This window comes from Strigops habroptila, chromosome 4 (assembly GCF_004027225.2).
Source record: "Strigops habroptila isolate Jane chromosome 4, bStrHab1.2.pri, whole genome shotgun sequence".
Taxonomy (NCBI): Eukaryota; Metazoa; Chordata; class Aves; order Psittaciformes; family Psittacidae; genus Strigops; species Strigops habroptila.
Genome location: NC_046358.1, coordinates 9,531,790 through 9,548,767, shown reverse-complemented (window position 1 = coordinate 9,548,767; position 16,978 = coordinate 9,531,790). Strand labels below are relative to the sequence as shown.

At 48.1% G+C, this 16,978-nt stretch overlaps 1 protein-coding gene across 16 annotated transcripts in view; it reads left to right on the top strand.

The window, feature by feature from the left end:
• Window positions 1–15,880, top strand: part of LOC115606725 — a 57,133-nt gene extending 41,253 nt beyond the window's left edge. For 10 of the 16 annotated variants that reach the window (XM_030483130.2, XM_030483122.1, XM_030483129.1 and 7 more), the window contains 3 exons: window positions 7,907–7,979; window positions 8,522–8,604; window positions 11,124–15,880. In XM_030483130.2, coding sequence (XP_030338990.1) covers window positions 7,907–7,979; window positions 8,522–8,604; window positions 11,124–11,508 — 541 coding nt within the window. In that variant the 3' untranslated portion in view covers window positions 11,509–15,880. Of the gene's footprint in view, window positions 1–277; window positions 5,035–7,906; window positions 7,980–8,235; window positions 8,329–8,521; window positions 8,605–10,480 lie in introns of those variants that run through there. The other 6 variants (XR_003990987.1, XR_003990985.1, XM_030483135.1 and 3 more) reach the window with 6 other exon arrangements.
• Window positions 15,881–16,978: the final 1,098 nt, after the last annotated feature.

Here is a 16,978-nt window from a genome sequence, read left to right as displayed (position 1 = left end):
TTCCTGCCCGTGGCAGAGGGGTTGGAACTAGCTTATCTTAAGGTCCTTTCCAAGAGTAACTCTTCTACGAATCTGCGATTCTGTGGAGCTGACCATCAAGCACAGCCCCCAGAGCCCTTTCCATAGGCTACACCCTCACAGACGCAGTGTTTGTTTCGATGTGACACAAGAGATTTATTGGCATCTTTGCACAGGGGAAAGCCCCCAGAGGGAATGGACTCTCTCGAAGAGGAAGGGAGCTCACTGTCCAGGTAGTAACAGGAATCTCTGTTGCCAGGTTCCTTTCCGATGTCCTTAGCTGTGAACTCTGCAAACACGGCTCTGTGCGTGAAGACCACTTTCAGTGCCCCGAGAAGAAGAGCTGTGTTGTAAGCCGATGTTGCAGCTCCTCGAAGTCCCGCATTGCCTGCTCGTGGGCAGCCGGATCCTGCACCAGATGCTGGAAGAGGTTGAGTGGCTCCGCTCTTTGCAAGGCTGGGGGCACGACAATCTCCTCAGGAATCTTCTCATTACCGAAGAAGAAGTGGTTGAGGCGTTTCTCCTCCAAGCAGCAGCGCAGGTACCGCATGATGTCATCCAGCCGCAGTAGGAAATGCCTCCTGCGCCAGCCTGACAGGGGTGTGGTGGTCAGGAGGTGCATCACCACCGTCTTCAAGGTGTAGCTGGAAAAGCCTGTGCCTGCCACCATGCGGGTGCAGAGTTGCAGGCAGCTGAGCAAGCTGTCATCTGGGGTCTGATCGAACATCAGCCACAAGAACTTCGCCTCTGCCCAGGTGCAGCTCAGTGTCCACATTGTGCTTGGGGTGAAGATGTCCTCTGTAGGCTGGCTGCTCATGAAGATGTCTGAGTCGCCTAGCTGCATGCCAAACATCATCTCAACCAGCATGGTTCTCCCAAAGACATCTCTAATCTGCACTTTGCAAGAGCGGCTGGAGGGCAGCACGGTCAGAACGTAGTACCGTAAACGTAGGAGGCGCATGCTTGCCGTGCTTTCGCTCACCAAATCCTGCAACCAGCAAGCAGTTTTCTGCACATCTAGATAGGAGCCGGTGCAGAGGGTGTGTAGGAGGCTGGGCTTCTGCTTCTTCCTGAGCTCCTCCTCGGGGTCGTGGAGGAAGCACAGCATGGGCCCCACCGTCTCCTGAGTAGTGCATGTGCACTGCAGCTCGACACGGATGCGGGACTCCTTTGCCACGATGTGCGGCTCCAGGCAGAAGGCGTGCCCACGGGGGGGCTTCAGGCGCACGAGCTGGCAGTAGACAGGCTCATCTTCCCGGGAACTCCAGTAATCAAAGGCGCTGCCCACCCCGATGGCTGGTCCCAGCTCCGGGAAGAAACCGTTTGATACGGAATTGGACCATTGGCAAGCAATGAGGAGGCTTTCCACCAGTGCGTGCACCAACTCACTCCGGTTCCACAGTTCATCAGCTGACCACTTGTTGCGCATTGCAATGTATGTGCCCAAATCTGTCGCCTCAGCAGCATCTTCTCCTTCACTGTCTTCCTCCTCTTCCCTGCTGCTGCCCGCCTCATGGCTCCTTTTCCTGAAGCACCAGCAGAGCCCAACAATCAGGAGGATCAGGATGCCAGCAATCGCCCAGAATTGCCAGTGCCGCAAGGCAGCAAAGAGCAGGGCTCTCCAGGTCGCACGTTTCTGCTTGTGGATCATCTGGTCCAGCTTCTGCAGCAGCCGATCTGTGTCCTCAATAAGCATCTCCAAACGCTGGTGCATGCACTCACGTGTGGGTTCATCCAGCTCATCACTGACAATGAGCACGTTTGCGAATACGCTTCGCAGAACCCAGACAAAGAGGTTTGTGATAGCCATGGCCTGCAGGAGAGAGAAGGAATTCAGTGGGGCTTGGGAGGGAGGGAGATGGTGGTGGGGGGAGCGGGGACGGGAGCCGCAGGGAGCTGGGGACAGGCAGGAGAGGGGACGAGGCAGCTGGGAGGGAGAAAGGCCTGCGCCCAGGCCCGGTGGCAGCAGCAGCGTGCCCTGCCCAGGCGCTCGCAGCCAGGGCCTCGATGCAGGGTGAGCACCCACGCCCAGGGGCCCGCGTTTCTGCCCCGGCCCTTGTCCAGCCCAGCCTCCCCCCTGTGTGTGCACTCGCTGCTGGCCCAGGCCGTCCTGGGGCAGTGCTGCCTGCTGGCACCCTCATAACCATCCCCCATTGTGACTCGTCCCCTGTGCTGTCACAGGCGCCGAGACGCATCACAGGCCTGCCCGCCACCCAGCCCCAGCCTTCGCCCCCAGCCCAGTTCAGCGACTCACAGCTGCCCTGGTGCCCTGGTTACAGCTTGGCTCCAGCCAACTTTGTTCAGAGAAGCGTGCATGGTGCTGTATTTTGGAATAAGTGTGTTCTGCCTGCCAATGGATATCTCCTAATCATAGAAAATCCCGAATTGAAAGTTACCCACAAGGACCGTCAAGTCCAAGGCCTGACTGCACCCCAGGACACCTTGAAGTTAAATTATACATCCAAGAGCATTGTCCAGTTGCTTCTGGAATACCAACACGCCTGGGGACGTCGCCGTTTCCTGGGGGGAGCTTGTTCCACTGCTTGACCAACCTTTCAGTGAAGAACATTTTCCTGCTACCCAATCTGAACGTCCCTTGACACACCTTAAAGCCATTCCTTTGTGACCTATCAGCAGACCCCAGAGCAAAGAGATCAGTGCCTCCCTGAAGCTTCTGCAGGTCACAGAGTGTCTCCTTACATTTTTCCAGCACACAGATTCAAGGGGATCCACTTATCTGCTCTAGAAAAGGAGGAAGAGGAGGAAAGCCCACAGTTTTCCTGCTGCTTGGGGTTCTGTTAACAGCTGGACTTGGTTCCTGCTGTAGGATTTCAGCTTAATTGATTTGAATATTTCCAACACAAAAATATATATTTCTCTGCTCATAACCATCCAGAAAGTGGTCTTTACTGCCCTAAAAATCTCCCCAATGGGGAACAGTGAAAACACTGGTGGCATCTGGATGGAGAGCATTGCTGTCTCACTCCGACACACAGTCTGAGTCCCACGCAAGTGTCCTGATCCTGCACGTTACCCATGGCAAAGACCGCCCTCTTCCCTGTGGTGGAGGGATTCAGCGTTTGTTTTAATCTCATGTTTTGAGAAGCAAAAGAAAGCTGAAGTTTGCAAAGTCCCTCTGGGTATTATCTGGGTATTATTATTAAACTGTATTTAAGATGATGAAGCAGCTGAGGGTTTAATGTCAGAACAGTGCTTGGTAACAGTAAGCTTGCTTTGGGGTGGTGTGTCAAGTGCTTTTTTTTATTGTCAGCCTGATTTTGTAGTGGAGTATGTAGGACAGGGGAAAATATATCCAAGAGCTACAGGGCACTGACAGATGGTTCACGTTTTAGCTGAGACTCCAATATGTATGGGGATGGCTTCCTCAGCACTTTATTTCTGGGCAAATTGTAATATGTGGTGTACTTCGATATTAACTTCATAGATTTTGTTAAAGAATATGAAGAAAAGCGAGGGCTGTAATGTGATTCAGTTCTGGAGCACTGGTCCTTCTGGGCTGTATTCCCGGAGCAACTGCAACTGATTCCTGTGACCTTGGACCAGTCAGCGAAAGCCTGGTTCTACTCTGAGAAGTGACTGTGTAAAAATGGCGCTTTCCTACTCAGCAGATCTGGCCACTGTGTGCTCTCCAAGTCACATCTGCTGACTTGAGCGACAAAAAGAAGTTGTTATAGCTTTCCTGCTTTGTGAGCACTGCAGAATCACAAGACCCGGGGAAGGAGAAGCTGGATCCTGCGCCTCCTTGTAGGACTAATTACTATAAATCAGAGCCAGCAGTAGAGCTGCACTGGCATCGCTTGGTCTCGCACAGCTTTTCTGTTAGTGCCGGCAGTGAGGAACCTGGGAGAAAGGAATCCAAGTTGATTCTCTTGGTTGAGTTTTAATTGCAGATGGCATTTATTGGGTTTACAGTTGGAGAAGAAAGAAATGTTCATCTGTGACATGATTACATTTGAAATAATTCATTGGCCGTAAACTTCCTGATACCTTTTTCAAAATGGATTTGTTTTAAGCATACTTCCCTCTTTGTGTCAGGGAATGCTGTTCTCACTTTCCCTGAATTAGACTCATTGCTACTCTGTTCCAATGGCTGCCGTTTAATGGGAAGAGCAATTCTCCTTAAAACAGATGCCACCAGCTGATGTAAAGGTGAATCGTGTGCTGGAAATGTGCACTGATTTATGTGCTGGATGTCCCCAATATTCAATTTGGGAAACTCATTCAGCAGCGAAATTAATGGTAGCTATTTTAAAATTGCCTTTACCTTCTGTGGCATGTCCTGACATACTTAGGATAGCTGATACCATCTCATGACAGATGCTCGGGGTGGCATCTTAAGATGCAGTAATCTGATGTCAAGACAATGATTTTTTTTTTAGTTAATTTTATATGTCCAAAATGTGTCTTCCTGTAAATTATTAAGTAACCCAGTTTCTTAATTAGGACATGTTATTTGTACTTTTTGGTTTGTGCAATAAGGCTGCAAAAGGAATATCAGCTTTTAAAGAAATCCACTGTATGATATTATTAGTTTATACAACAGTTTGCTGTTATAGTAACCCGGAGATCTTATAAGGGACTTTTTCAACCATTAGGTATTGTTATTTCCATTTTACAGAAGGGGAAATGAAGGCAGAGGCAGGTGAAGTTTGGTTCTGAAAGTCACTTAACAAGTCAGACCTGGGAACAGGACATGAATCTCATGCTCTTTACCAGCTATGCTACCAGCATGGAAGAATAAACCGGTTTACACCTGAATTTAATCTCTGAATTTCACCTGAGGGGTAAGAAGTCTCTGAAGGATGACACCACTTGAAGATTGCACTGAAACATTTTGAAACAGAGCATTGGTAAAAAGGGAAAGGGATGGACGTTTCTTAATTTGCTGTGGAAGTGGGGCCGGTTTTGCTTGGTTATGTATGTGCTCTGGGGCATACTGAACTGAGTTAAAAAATAGTATTTCCAAATAATAAACCATAGAAATGAATAACAGAACAGTGCTCTCTGTTGATTTTTGATTTCTGCCTGTCTCCTCAGTCTCTGATGCCTCCTCCTTTCAGTCTGCAGATTTTTTTTTGTTGATAATGTAGAAGCCCTTGATTTTGGCAGGTTATGCAAAGTAGAAAACCTTGCAGTCTACAGGGAATCTGCAATTTCAAACGGGGGGAAAATCCCATAGACAACCAGCTATTTTGGTTACAGTGATTATCAGTGAATATGTAACCTGGAGAGTATACAGTGCAAATCTGGGTTCAGAAGGAGTCAATGCCAAGAGGGAAGTGAAAACTCCTCCAATCTGTCAAGTGCTCTGCATGCCTTAGAGAAGACAAGAGCATCAGTTACACATGCTTTACATTTTACGTAACTTTCCTGATAATTTTAAAGGTTAGATAGAAAACGGGTTGAAAACATAATCCCTCATTCTGAATCCCAGGTCAGCTGTTAGGGGTGAATTTTGTAGCTACGGAAGCCAAGGCTCTGGCTCGAGCCTGGCGGACGCACTGCCTACAGCTCTGACTTCCGGTGTGTGGTTTCTCTGTTGTCCTGCCCCTCTCCCCACATACGGATGACTGAGCGGTTTGGGAATCAACCCCTGACTCGCCACGGCGTGCAGTGCTGCATTGGAAAATAAGCCCTCATTGATCCGGGTTTGCTGTGAAATCTGGCTACACTGTCAACTTCAGAGGTGGTGCCTCCTCCATGGCTGAACCATCCTCTCTTCTCAGGCAAAACCCTCAGCCAAAACGATGAACAGAAGATGAACCTGTGGAGAGTTTTGGGTCCCTGATCTGGGAGTTTGTTCTTTAGAAAGATGCTGCACTGCTAGAAACTTTGGCTCACGAATAACTTCCCAGATTTTACAATTCATTGGTGCAAAGCTACAAGGGACTGTTCCCATCATTTTGCCTGGCTGCTTGCTCCATCAAGCTTAACTCTGAAATTCTTTCTAATGTCTTTTGCCAGTGACAGGCTTTATTGCTGATACAGGCATTTTTGCACTGTATTTTCAACTTATGCAGAGGTTAGCAATATTTCCCGAAAGAAACTGCTCCGACGTACAACAAATCTGTCTTTGAAAAGTTTTAATATTGGATGCAGAATGCTACCAAAATGAATTTGGTTGGTTCCAGTTTGGTTGAAATCCACTAGAAAACACTCTGTTTCTCTAAAATGAGAGGTAAAACGTTGGGATGAGTCTAGCAAAGAGAACAATCCACTAAGGTAAATGTTATTTCCAGTAGCACAACAAAAAGAAAAATATAATGATCAATTTATTGATAAGGAATATCTCAGTTTTCCTCAATCAATTATGTTCTTTATTTAAAGCGTGAGCTTCTGTGCTGCTGTTTGATGAAGTGAGTTGGTAAGTATGTCAGGATCTGATGGTGTAAAGGTTTCTAGTCCTCTTAGGCTAGCTGTGGGGTTCCTGGTGTGGAAAAAACCAGGTGGGGGGGGGGGAAGAAGTGTAAAAATCTTTGAGATTTCTTTCTCCTTGGCCAAGTAGGTGTTTAGAACGAAGCACCAAAACAAAGAAACTGAACTAAGCTCTGCTAAGGGTTGTGAGGGATATCACTTAAAAAGCCCTCGTTGTTTGTAGAGAGATTACCGGGGGAAGGTGACCTCTGTAGCTGAAAACTGGAGGAGAATCTGTAACAGATGGAAAACTGCTTAAGAGTACTGCAGGCCTCGCTTCTGCAGCTTCCTGCGAGCAAAGCGAAGGAGCCTGTTGGGTTGGACTCTGATCCCAGCTGGTGGGGGGAAGAGCCGGGTGCTAAAACTTCCTTTTGGAGACGGGATCAAACGGCGAAGGCGTCCGCCCTCCACGCGCCGATGTGGCTGCTGCCGGTGCAGGACCCCCCGCGGGCAGGCGGAGCCGGCGCTGGTCCGGTCCCGGCACCGCCCCGGGGCCGGCTCGCTCCGCTCCGCCCCGCCCCGCCCGAGCGGCCGCGGGGTGCGGGGGGCGAGCGCGGCGCTGGGGAGTCGGCGGCGGCGGCGGGAGACAGGTGAGGCCGGGGGGTGTCCGGGGTGAAGGGAGGGACACGGCGCCCCCAAGCTGGATTGTCCCCGCGTTCGTTCATTCTGCTTTACTGTTTCGCGGGTGACGATGCTTGGCTGCCCGCGGGGCAGCGCATCCTCGGCGCGGCTCTTTGTTCCCGGCGAGCGGGTCCCCGGGGCACTGGGGGGCGGGGGGTGCCGTCCTGCGGGGCTCGGTGTGTCCTCTGGGAGAAACCCCGGAGAAGGTTTCCTCCTGCCGGGATGGCGTGTGGGAGACCACGGCTGTCCCTCTGTCCTGCTGCAGGCCTGGGCTGGAGACATGCCCGGGTGGTTGTTCACACTGGCGGGCGGCTGTAGGGAAAGATTGCACTTCTGCGTGTTTAAGCTCACCTGTAAATATGATAAAGGAGGACAGGAAGATCGTTCTGTGCCCCGCAAGCAGGTGTGCTGAGTGTAATCAAGCCTCGAGCCATCCCTAATCCTATTTCCTGTGTTTAATGAGATTCTGTGAAAACTGGGTCTGTGTGGAGGATACAGGAAGGTATTTCTTTGGAAATTTAACAGGCAATAAGGAAGGTTGCACGTGGATTATTACAAAGTGTACTGAGTGGAAGGTAGGAGGCAGATCAGAATTGAGCACTACAGTCCTTACAGAAGTGAAGAAAACTTGTTTTGTTTAATGCAGCTGAGGGTCAGTCAATAAGAAGGTACAAAATCTTTCTCATACAAAATGGCTCGACAGAAAAGCGGTGTGCAAAGCACCTCTTTGCAGTCACAGAAATACGCCTAATTAATTACTCTGTGATGGTTCCTAGGCCCACGATGTTAAATGGTGACTTGAGATGATAAGGTTTTCTACATTTTCTTTTAGGTGTGGTTTTGCAGGAGAAACAGGACCAAGATGCATTATTCCTAGTGAAATAAAGAAACCTGATGTCACAAAGGTAAGCTGTTTTACCTGAACTGTTTTACCTTTATCACGTTTGGTATGTTCCGGTACAGAAAGAATTTGCAGGTATGTTTTCTGTCCATCAGAAGCTATTTCTCATTATCTTATAACTGCTGCTGTTCTAACTAGATAACACCTAAGTGTGGTACCAATGCCGATGTTAATTGGTACTCATCACCCATGCGTGTTTGGGGCATTTATTGACAAATTTCTTGGCCTAGCTATGTTTTGTTTGCCTTTTTTCATTTCAGTAGAGGATGGCAGCTTTTGGAAAACTAATGTTGTGATAAGCTGTTACCAGTACCAAAAATTAGCGTGACTAAACTCTGGACTTGAGTAATAGGGTGAGTTTATAAGATGCATCGTTATGGACATAGCACAAATCAGGCAAGACTGCGTGCTTGTTTATGTGTGTCAGATTATATATGCTCAGATGTAATTTATTATCTCATATAAATGTATCTATATCTCGTGTATATGTTTATATATAAGCACTGCTTCGTATTTAAGATGACTGTGGATATTTTTACTTTACAGCCTGTCAGAGTTGTTCAGTATAATATTAACACAGAAGAGCTCTATTCGTATCTGAAGGAATCTATCCATATGCTGTATTTCAGGTGAGTGATGCTTGGATGTTAGTTACTCAAGCCTTCTGCGGCTCTTTTCTGAGTACATTGAGAGGTGTCAGAGGTGCGATATTCAACAAAGGCTGCTGTCTCGTTGACTAAGATATCAGGTTAGATATAAGGAAGAAGTTCTTTACTGCGGGGGCGGTGAGGCACTGGAACAGGTTGCCCAAAGAAGTGGTAAATGCTCCATCGCTGGCAGTGTTCGAGGCCAGGATGGACAGAGCCGTGGGCCACATGGTCAAGGGTGAGGCATCCGTGCCGTGGCTGGAGGGTTGGAACTAGGTATCTTAAGGTCCTGTCCAACCCTAACTATTCTATGATTCTAAAACACAAAAGGATTTTGCAGGTGGCTGCCTGGCTGTGTTCTTGCAGGAGAAATTCAGTGGTGCTGAGGTTCAGGTCCTACAGCAGGGTTATTTTTCCCACTGTCTTTGATCTTCAGTTTGTAAGTGAAATCAGGACATCTATATCATCATTCTTCCTCTCTTTTGGACACACCATATGACCGTGGACAAGCCATTAATGGCTATTATGCACGCCTATGTTTGCGTTTCGTTACTTTGATTTAGGAATGTATAATGGATATTCAGAACTACAGCCTGCTGGCAGATAACTCTGTAACTTGTTTTCTCTACACTCAGAAGAAATTTATTATCTGCTCTGCTTAATCGGTCTTTTTGGAAAAAAATATGAACCTACTTCTTGCTTAGTTCTAATGGGAAATGTTTGGGAAGGTGATTCTATACTGCTTCAATTCAGATAGAATAAAGGTTAAGGTTCTGCTATAAAACGTGATGAACCTGGTTTGTCTGGAGTACTTCTTCACTGTGCTTCCATAACACAGTTTACTAACTAATCTTGAACTTCTGCATAATCCTTTTCTACTATCGATAAAATTGTCTGATGAAATTGCCGGAAGATTGAGTGATTTGGTTTTGGTTTTGTTTGTTGGTTGTTTTGTTTTTTTTAATCTAATTCCCTTACAGGAAAAAAAACATGTCTCAGATAAAGCACTCCCATGCAAAACTGGTTGTCAGAAATTAGAGTGAGAGTGGTAAAATACTGGAGCAGGTTGCCCAAAGGGGTGGTAGATGTGCCATACCTGGAGACGTTCATGGCCAGGCTGGAGGTGGTTCTGAGCGACCTGATCTAGTTGCAGATGTCCCTGCTCACTGCAGGGGGGTTGGACTAGATGACCTTTGGAGGTCCCTTCCAACCCAAACTATTCTATGATTCTACTTGCAAAGTCACATTTTGATGGAGAGACTTTGTAACTTGCTAAGAAGCCAGCTAATACTGATGTGAAGTTAATTCTCTCTGGCTAGTATTTCCATTTGGTGCAAAGAATAAGAGCGGCATATGAATACAGGGTCAATATTATAACTTGTGTCTCTGGGCCAAGTGTCAGTAATGTTGCCCTTAAATGCAGGATTTATTGAAATTGCTCCTACAATTCACACTTCAAGGTGTTCCCTTACAGGAACCGTCGCTATCTAGGGAATGCGATTTATGGAATTGTGGGAGGAGGAAGTAATTCTTGTGTAATTTTGACTTGAGTTTCCGCATTGCTGTTGCGAGAGTGTTGGAAATAGCCTCTTCTGTGAGTTTGCGTGCAACAGTACGTTGTCATAAGGCACACATTATTAGGTTTTATGGCACCTTTGTTCACATTTTCACGTCATTATGCAACATTTCAAGTAGCTGTGTATTCGTTCCTGAAATTTATTTTCAGTGAGAATAGGAAACCTGACCTATGACTTCAGATAAGTTCTGTAGTTGACACCCGCTTTTCTTAGAAGTCCATTCCAAGATTCATTATTACTGAAGTAACTGGTATGTTGATGTTTTTGGTTTTGTGCTTCAGACCGCAAGGATGATAAGGGGGCCGGAACACCTCCCGCGTGAAGACAGGCTGAGGAAGTTGAGGCTGTTCAGCCTGGAGAAGAGAAGGCTGCATGGTGCCCTCATAGCACTCTTCCAATATCTGAGGGGGGCACGCAGGGATGCTGGAGAGGGACTCCTCATCAAGGACTGTAGCGATAGGTCAAGGGGTAATGCATTCAGACTAAAACAGGGGAAGTTCAGGTTACATATAAGGAAGAAGCTCTTTCCTCTGGGGGTGGTGAGGCACTGGAACAGGTTGCCCAAAGTAGTGGTAAATGCTCCATCCATGGCAGTGTTCAAGGCCGGGTTGGACAGAGCCTTGGGTGACATGGTCTAGGGTGAGGCGTTCCTGCCCGTGGCAGAGGGGTTGGAACTAGCTTATCTTAAGGTCCTTTCCAAGAGTAACTCTTCTACGAATCTGCGATTCTGTGGAGCTGACCATCAAGCACAGCCCCCAGAGCCCTTTCCATAGGCTACACCCTCACAGACGCAGTGTTTGTTTCGATGTGACACAAGAGATTTATTGGCATCTTTGCACAGGGGAAAGCCCCCAGAGGGAATGGACTCTCTCGAAGAGGAAGGGAGCTCACTGTCCAGGTAGTAACAGGAATCTCTGTTGCCAGGTTCCTTTCCGATGTCCTTAGCTGTGAACTCTGCAAACACGGCTCTGTGCGTGAAGACCACTTTCAGTGCCCCGAGAAGAAGAGCTGTGTTGTAAGCCGATGTTGCAGCTCCTCGAAGTCCCGCATTGCCTGCTCGTGGGCAGCCGGATCCTGCACCAGATGCTGGAAGAGGTTGAGTGGCTCCGCTCTTTGCAAGGCTGGGGGCACGACAATCTCCTCAGGAATCTTCTCATTACCGAAGAAGAAGTGGTTGAGGCGTTTCTCCTCCAAGCAGCAGCGCAGGTACCGCATGATGTCATCCAGCCGCAGTAGGAAATGCCTCCTGCGCCAGCCTGACAGGGGTGTGGTGGTCAGGAGGTGCATCACCACCGTCTTCAAGGTGTAGCTGGAAAAGCCTGTGCCTGCCACCATGCGGGTGCAGAGTTGCAGGCAGCTGAGCAAGCTGTCATCTGGGGTCTGATCGAACATCAGCCACAAGAACTTCGCCTCTGCCCAGGTGCAGCTCAGTGTCCACATTGTGCTTGGGGTGAAGATGTCCTCTGTAGGCTGGCTGCTCATGAAGATGTCTGAGTCGCCTAGCTGCATGCCAAACATCATCTCAACAAGCATGGTTCTCCCAAAGACATCTCTAATCTGCACTTTGCAAGAGCGGCTGGAGGGCAGCACGGTCAGAACGTAGTACCGTAAACGTAGGAGGCGCATGCTTGCCGTGCTTTCGCTCACCAAATCCTGCAACCAGCAAGCAGTTTTCTGCACATCTAGATAGGAGCCGGTGCAGAGGGTGTGTAGGAGGCTGGGCTTCTGCTTCTTCCTGAGCTCCTCCTCGGGGTCGTGGAGGAAGCACAGCATGGGCCCCACCGTCTCCTGAGTAGTGCATGTGCACTGCAGCTCGACACGGATGCGGGACTCCTTTGCCACGATGTGCGGCTCCAGGCAGAAGGCGTGCCCACGGGGGGGCTTCAGGCGCACGAGCTGGCAGTAGACAGGCTCATCTTCCCGGGAACTCCAGTAATCAAAGGCGCTGCCCACCCCGATGGCTGGTCCCAGCTCCGGGAAGAAACCGTTTGATACGGAATTGGACCATTGGCAAGCAATGAGGAGGCTTTCCACCAGTGCGTGCACCAACTCACTCCGGTTCCACAGTTCATCAGCTGACCACTTGTTGCGCATTGCAATGTATGTGCCCAAATCTGTCGCCTCAGCAGCATCTTCTCCTTCACTGTCTTCCTCCTCTTCCCTGCTGCTGCCCGCCTCATGGCTCCTTTTCCTGAAGCACCAGCAGAGCCCAACAATCAGGAGGATCAGGATGCCAGCAATCGCCCAGAATTGCCAGTGCCGCAAGGCAGCAAAGAGCAGGGCTCTCCAGGTCGCACGTTTCTGCTTGTGGATCATCTGGTCCAGCTTCTGCAGCAGCCGATCTGTGTCCTCAATAAGCATCTCCAAACGCTGGTGCATGCACTCACGTGTGGGTTCATCCAGCTCATCACTGACAATGAGCACGTTTGCGAATACGCTTCGCAGAACCCAGACAAAGAGGTTTGTGATAGCCATGGCCTGCAGGAGAGAGAAGGAATTCAGTGGGGCTTGGGAGGGAGGGAGATGGTGGTGGGGGAGCGGGGACGGGAGCCGCAGGGAGCTGGGGACAGGCAGGAGAGGGGACGAGGCAGCTGGGAGGGAGAAAGGCCTGCGCCCAGGCCCGGTGGCAGCAGCAGCGTGCCCTGCCCAAGGCGCTCGCAGCCAGGGCCTCGATGCAGGGTGAGCACCCACGCCCAGGGGCCCGCGTTTCTGCCCCGGCCCTTGTCCAGCCCAGCCTCCCCCCTGTGTGTGCACTCGCTGCTGGCCCAGGCCGTCCTGGGGCAGTGCTGCCTGCTGGCACCCTCATAACCATCCCCCATTGTGACTCGTCCCCTGTGCTGTCACAGGCGCCGAGACGCATCACAGGCCTGCCCGCCACCCAGCCCCAGCCTTCGCCCCCAGCCCAGTTCAGCGACTCACAGCTGCCCTGGTGCCCTGGTTACAGCTTGGCTCCAGCCAACTTTGTTCAGAGAAGCGTGCATGGTGCTGTATTTTGGAATAAGTGTGTTCTGCCTGCCAATGGATATCTCCTAATCATAGAAAATCCCGAATTGAAAGTTACCCACAAGGACCGTCAAGTCCAAGGCCTGACTGCACCCCAGGACACCTTGAAGTTAAATTATACATCCAAGAGCATTGTCCAGTTGCTTCTGGAATACCAACACGCCTGGGGACGTCGCCGTTTCCTGGGGGGAGCTTGTTCCACTGCTTGACCAACCTTTCAGTGAAGAACATTTTCCTGCTACCCAATCTGAACGTCCCTTGACACACCTTAAAGCCATTCCTTTGTGACCTATCAGCAGACCCCAGAGCAAAGAGATCAGTGCCTCCCTGAAGCTTCTGCAGGTCACAGAGTGTCTCCTTACATTTTTCCAGCACACAGATTCAAGGGGATCCACTTATCTGCTCTAGAAAAGGAGGAAGAGGAGGAAAGCCCACAGTTTTCCTGCTGCTTGGGGTTCTGTTAACAGCTGGACTTGGTTCCTGCTGTAGGATTTCAGCTTAATTGATTTGAATATTTCCAACACAAAAATATATATTTCTCTGCTCATAACCATCCAGAAAGTGGTCTTTACTGCCCTAAAAATCTCCCCAATGGGGAACAGTGAAAACACTGGTGGCATCTGGATGGAGAGCATTGCTGTCTCACTCCGACACACAGTCTGAGTCCCACGCAAGTGTCCTGATCCTGCACGTTACCCATGGCAAAGACCGCCCTCTTCCCTGTGGTGGAGGGATTCAGCGTTTGTTTTAATCTCATGTTTTGAGAAGCAAAAGAAAGCTGAAGTTTGCAAAGTCCCTCTGGGTATTATCTGGGTATTATTATTAAACTGTATTTAAGATGATGAAGCAGCTGAGGGTTTAATGTCAGAACAGTGCTTGGTAACAGTAAGCTTGCTTTGGGGTGGTGTGTCAAGTGCTTTTTTTTATTGTCAGCCTGATTTTGTAGTGGAGTATGTAGGACAGGGGAAAATATATCCAAGAGCTACAGGGCACTGACAGATGGTTCACGTTTTAGCTGAGACTCCAATATGTATGGGGATGGCTTCCTCAGCACTTTATTTCTGGGCAAATTGTAATATGTGGTGTACTTCGATATTAACTTCATAGATTTTGTTAAAGAATATGAAGAAAAGCGAGGGCTGTAATGTGATTCAGTTCTGGAGCACTGGTCCTTCTGGGCTGTATTCCCGGAGCAACTGCAACTGATTCCTGTGACCTTGGACCAGTCAGCGAAAGCCTGGTTCTACTCTGAGAAGTGACTGTGTAAAAATGGCGCTTTCCTACTCAGCAGATCTGGCCACTGTGTGCTCTCCAAGTCACATCTGCTGACTTGAGCGACAAAAAGAAGTTGTTATAGCTTTCCTGCTTTGTGAGCACTGCAGAATCACAAGACCCGGGGAAGGAGAAGCTGGATCCTGCGCCTCCTTGTAGGACTAATTACTATAAATCAGAGCCAGCAGTAGAGCTGCACTGGCATCGCTTGGTCTCGCACAGCTTTTCTGTTAGTGCCGGCAGTGAGGAACCTGGGAGAAAGGAATCCAAGTTGATTCTCTTGGTTGAGTTTTAATTGCAGATGGCATTTATTGGGTTTACAGTTGGAGAAGAAAGAAATGTTCATCTGTGACATGATTACATTTGAAATAATTCATTGGCCGTAAACTTCCTGATACCTTTTTCAAAATGGATTTGTTTTAAGCATACTTCCCTCTTTGTGTCAGGGAATGCTGTTCTCACTTTCCCTGAATTAGACTCATTGCTACTCTGTTCCAATGGCTGCCGTTTAATGGGAAGAGCAATTCTCCTTAAAACAGATGCCACCAGCTGATGTAAAGGTGAATCGTGTGCTGGAAATGTGCACTGATTTATGTGCTGGATGTCCCCAATATTCAATTTGGGAAACTCATTCAGCAGCGAAATTAATGGTAGCTATTTTAAAATTGCCTTTACCTTCTGTGGCATGTCCTGACATACTTAGGATAGCTGATACCATCTCATGACAGATGCTCGGGGTGGCATCTTAAGATGCAGTAATCTGATGTCAAGACAATGATTTTTTTTTTAGTTAATTTTATATGTCCAAAATGTGTCTTCCTGTAAATTATTAAGTAACCCAGTTTCTTAATTAGGACATGTTATTTGTACTTTTTGGTTTGTGCAATAAGGCTGCAAAAGGAATATCAGCTTTTAAAGAAATCCACTGTATGATATTATTAGTTTATACAACAGTTTGCTGTTATAGTAACCCGGAGATCTTATAAGGGACTTTTTCAACCATTAGGTATTGTTATTTCCATTTTACAGAAGGGGAAATGAAGGCAGAGGCAGGTGAAGTTTGGTTCTGAAAGTCACTTAACAAGTCAGACCTGGGAACAGGACATGAATCTCATGCTCTTTACCAGCTATGCTACCAGCATGGAAGAATAAACCGGTTTACACCTGAATTTAATCTCTGAATTTCACCTGAGGGGTAAGAAGTCTCTGAAGGATGACACCACTTGAAGATTGCACTGAAACATTTTGAAACAGAGCATTGGTAAAAAGGGAAAGGGATGGACGTTTCTTAATTTGCTGTGGAAGTGGGGCCGGTTTTGCTTGGTTATGTATGTGCTCTGGGGCATACTGAACTGAGTTAAAAAATAGTATTTCCAAATAATAAACCATAGAAATGAATAACAGAACAGTGCTCTCTGTTGATTTTTGATTTCTGCCTGTCTCCTCAGTCTCTGATGCCTCCTCCTTTCAGTCTGCAGATTTTTTTTTGTTGATAATGTAGAAGCCCTTGATTTTGGCAGGTTATGCAAAGTAGAAAACCTTGCAGTCTACAGGGAATCTGCAATTTCAAACGGGGGGAAAATCCCATAGACAACCAGCTATTTTGGTTACAGTGATTATCAGTGAATATGTAACCTGGAGAGTATACAGTGCAAATCTGGGTTCAGAAGGAGTCAATGCCAAGAGGGAAGTGAAAACTCCTCCAATCTGTCAAGTGCTCTGCATGCCTTAGAGAAGACAAGAGCATCAGTTACACATGCTTTACATTTTACGTAACTTTCCTGATAATTTTAAAGGTTAGATAGAAAACGGGTTGAAAACATAATCCCTCATTCTGAATCCCAGGTCAGCTGTTAGGGGTGAATTTTGTAGCTACGGAAGCCAAGGCTCTGGCTCGAGCCTGGCGGACGCACTGCCTACAGCTCTGACTTCCGGTGTGTGGTTTCTCTGTTGTCCTGCCCCTCTCCCCACATACGGATGACTGAGCGGTTTGGGAATCAACCCCTGACTCGCCACGGCGTGCAGTGCTGCATTGGAAAATAAGCCCTCATTGATCCGGGTTTGCTGTGAAATCTGGCTACACTGTCAACTTCAGAGGTGGTGCCTCCTCCATGGCTGAACCATCCTCTCTTCTCAGGCAAAACCCTCAGCCAAAACGATGAACAGAAGATGAACCTGTGGAGAGTTTTGGGTCCCTGATCTGGGAGTTTGTTCTTTAGAAAGATGCTGCACTGCTAGAAACTTTGGCTCACGAATAACTTCCCAGATTTTACAACTCATTGGTGCAAAGCTACAAGGGACTGTTCCCATCATTTTGCCTGGCTGCTTGCTCCATCAAGCTTAACTCTGAAATTCTTTCTAATGTCTTTTGCCAGTGACAGGCTTTATTGCTGATACAGGCATTTTTGCACTGTATTTTCAACTTATGCAGAGGTTAGCAATATTTCCCGAAAGAAACTGCTCCGACGTACAACAAATCTGTCTTTGAAAAGTTTTAATATTGG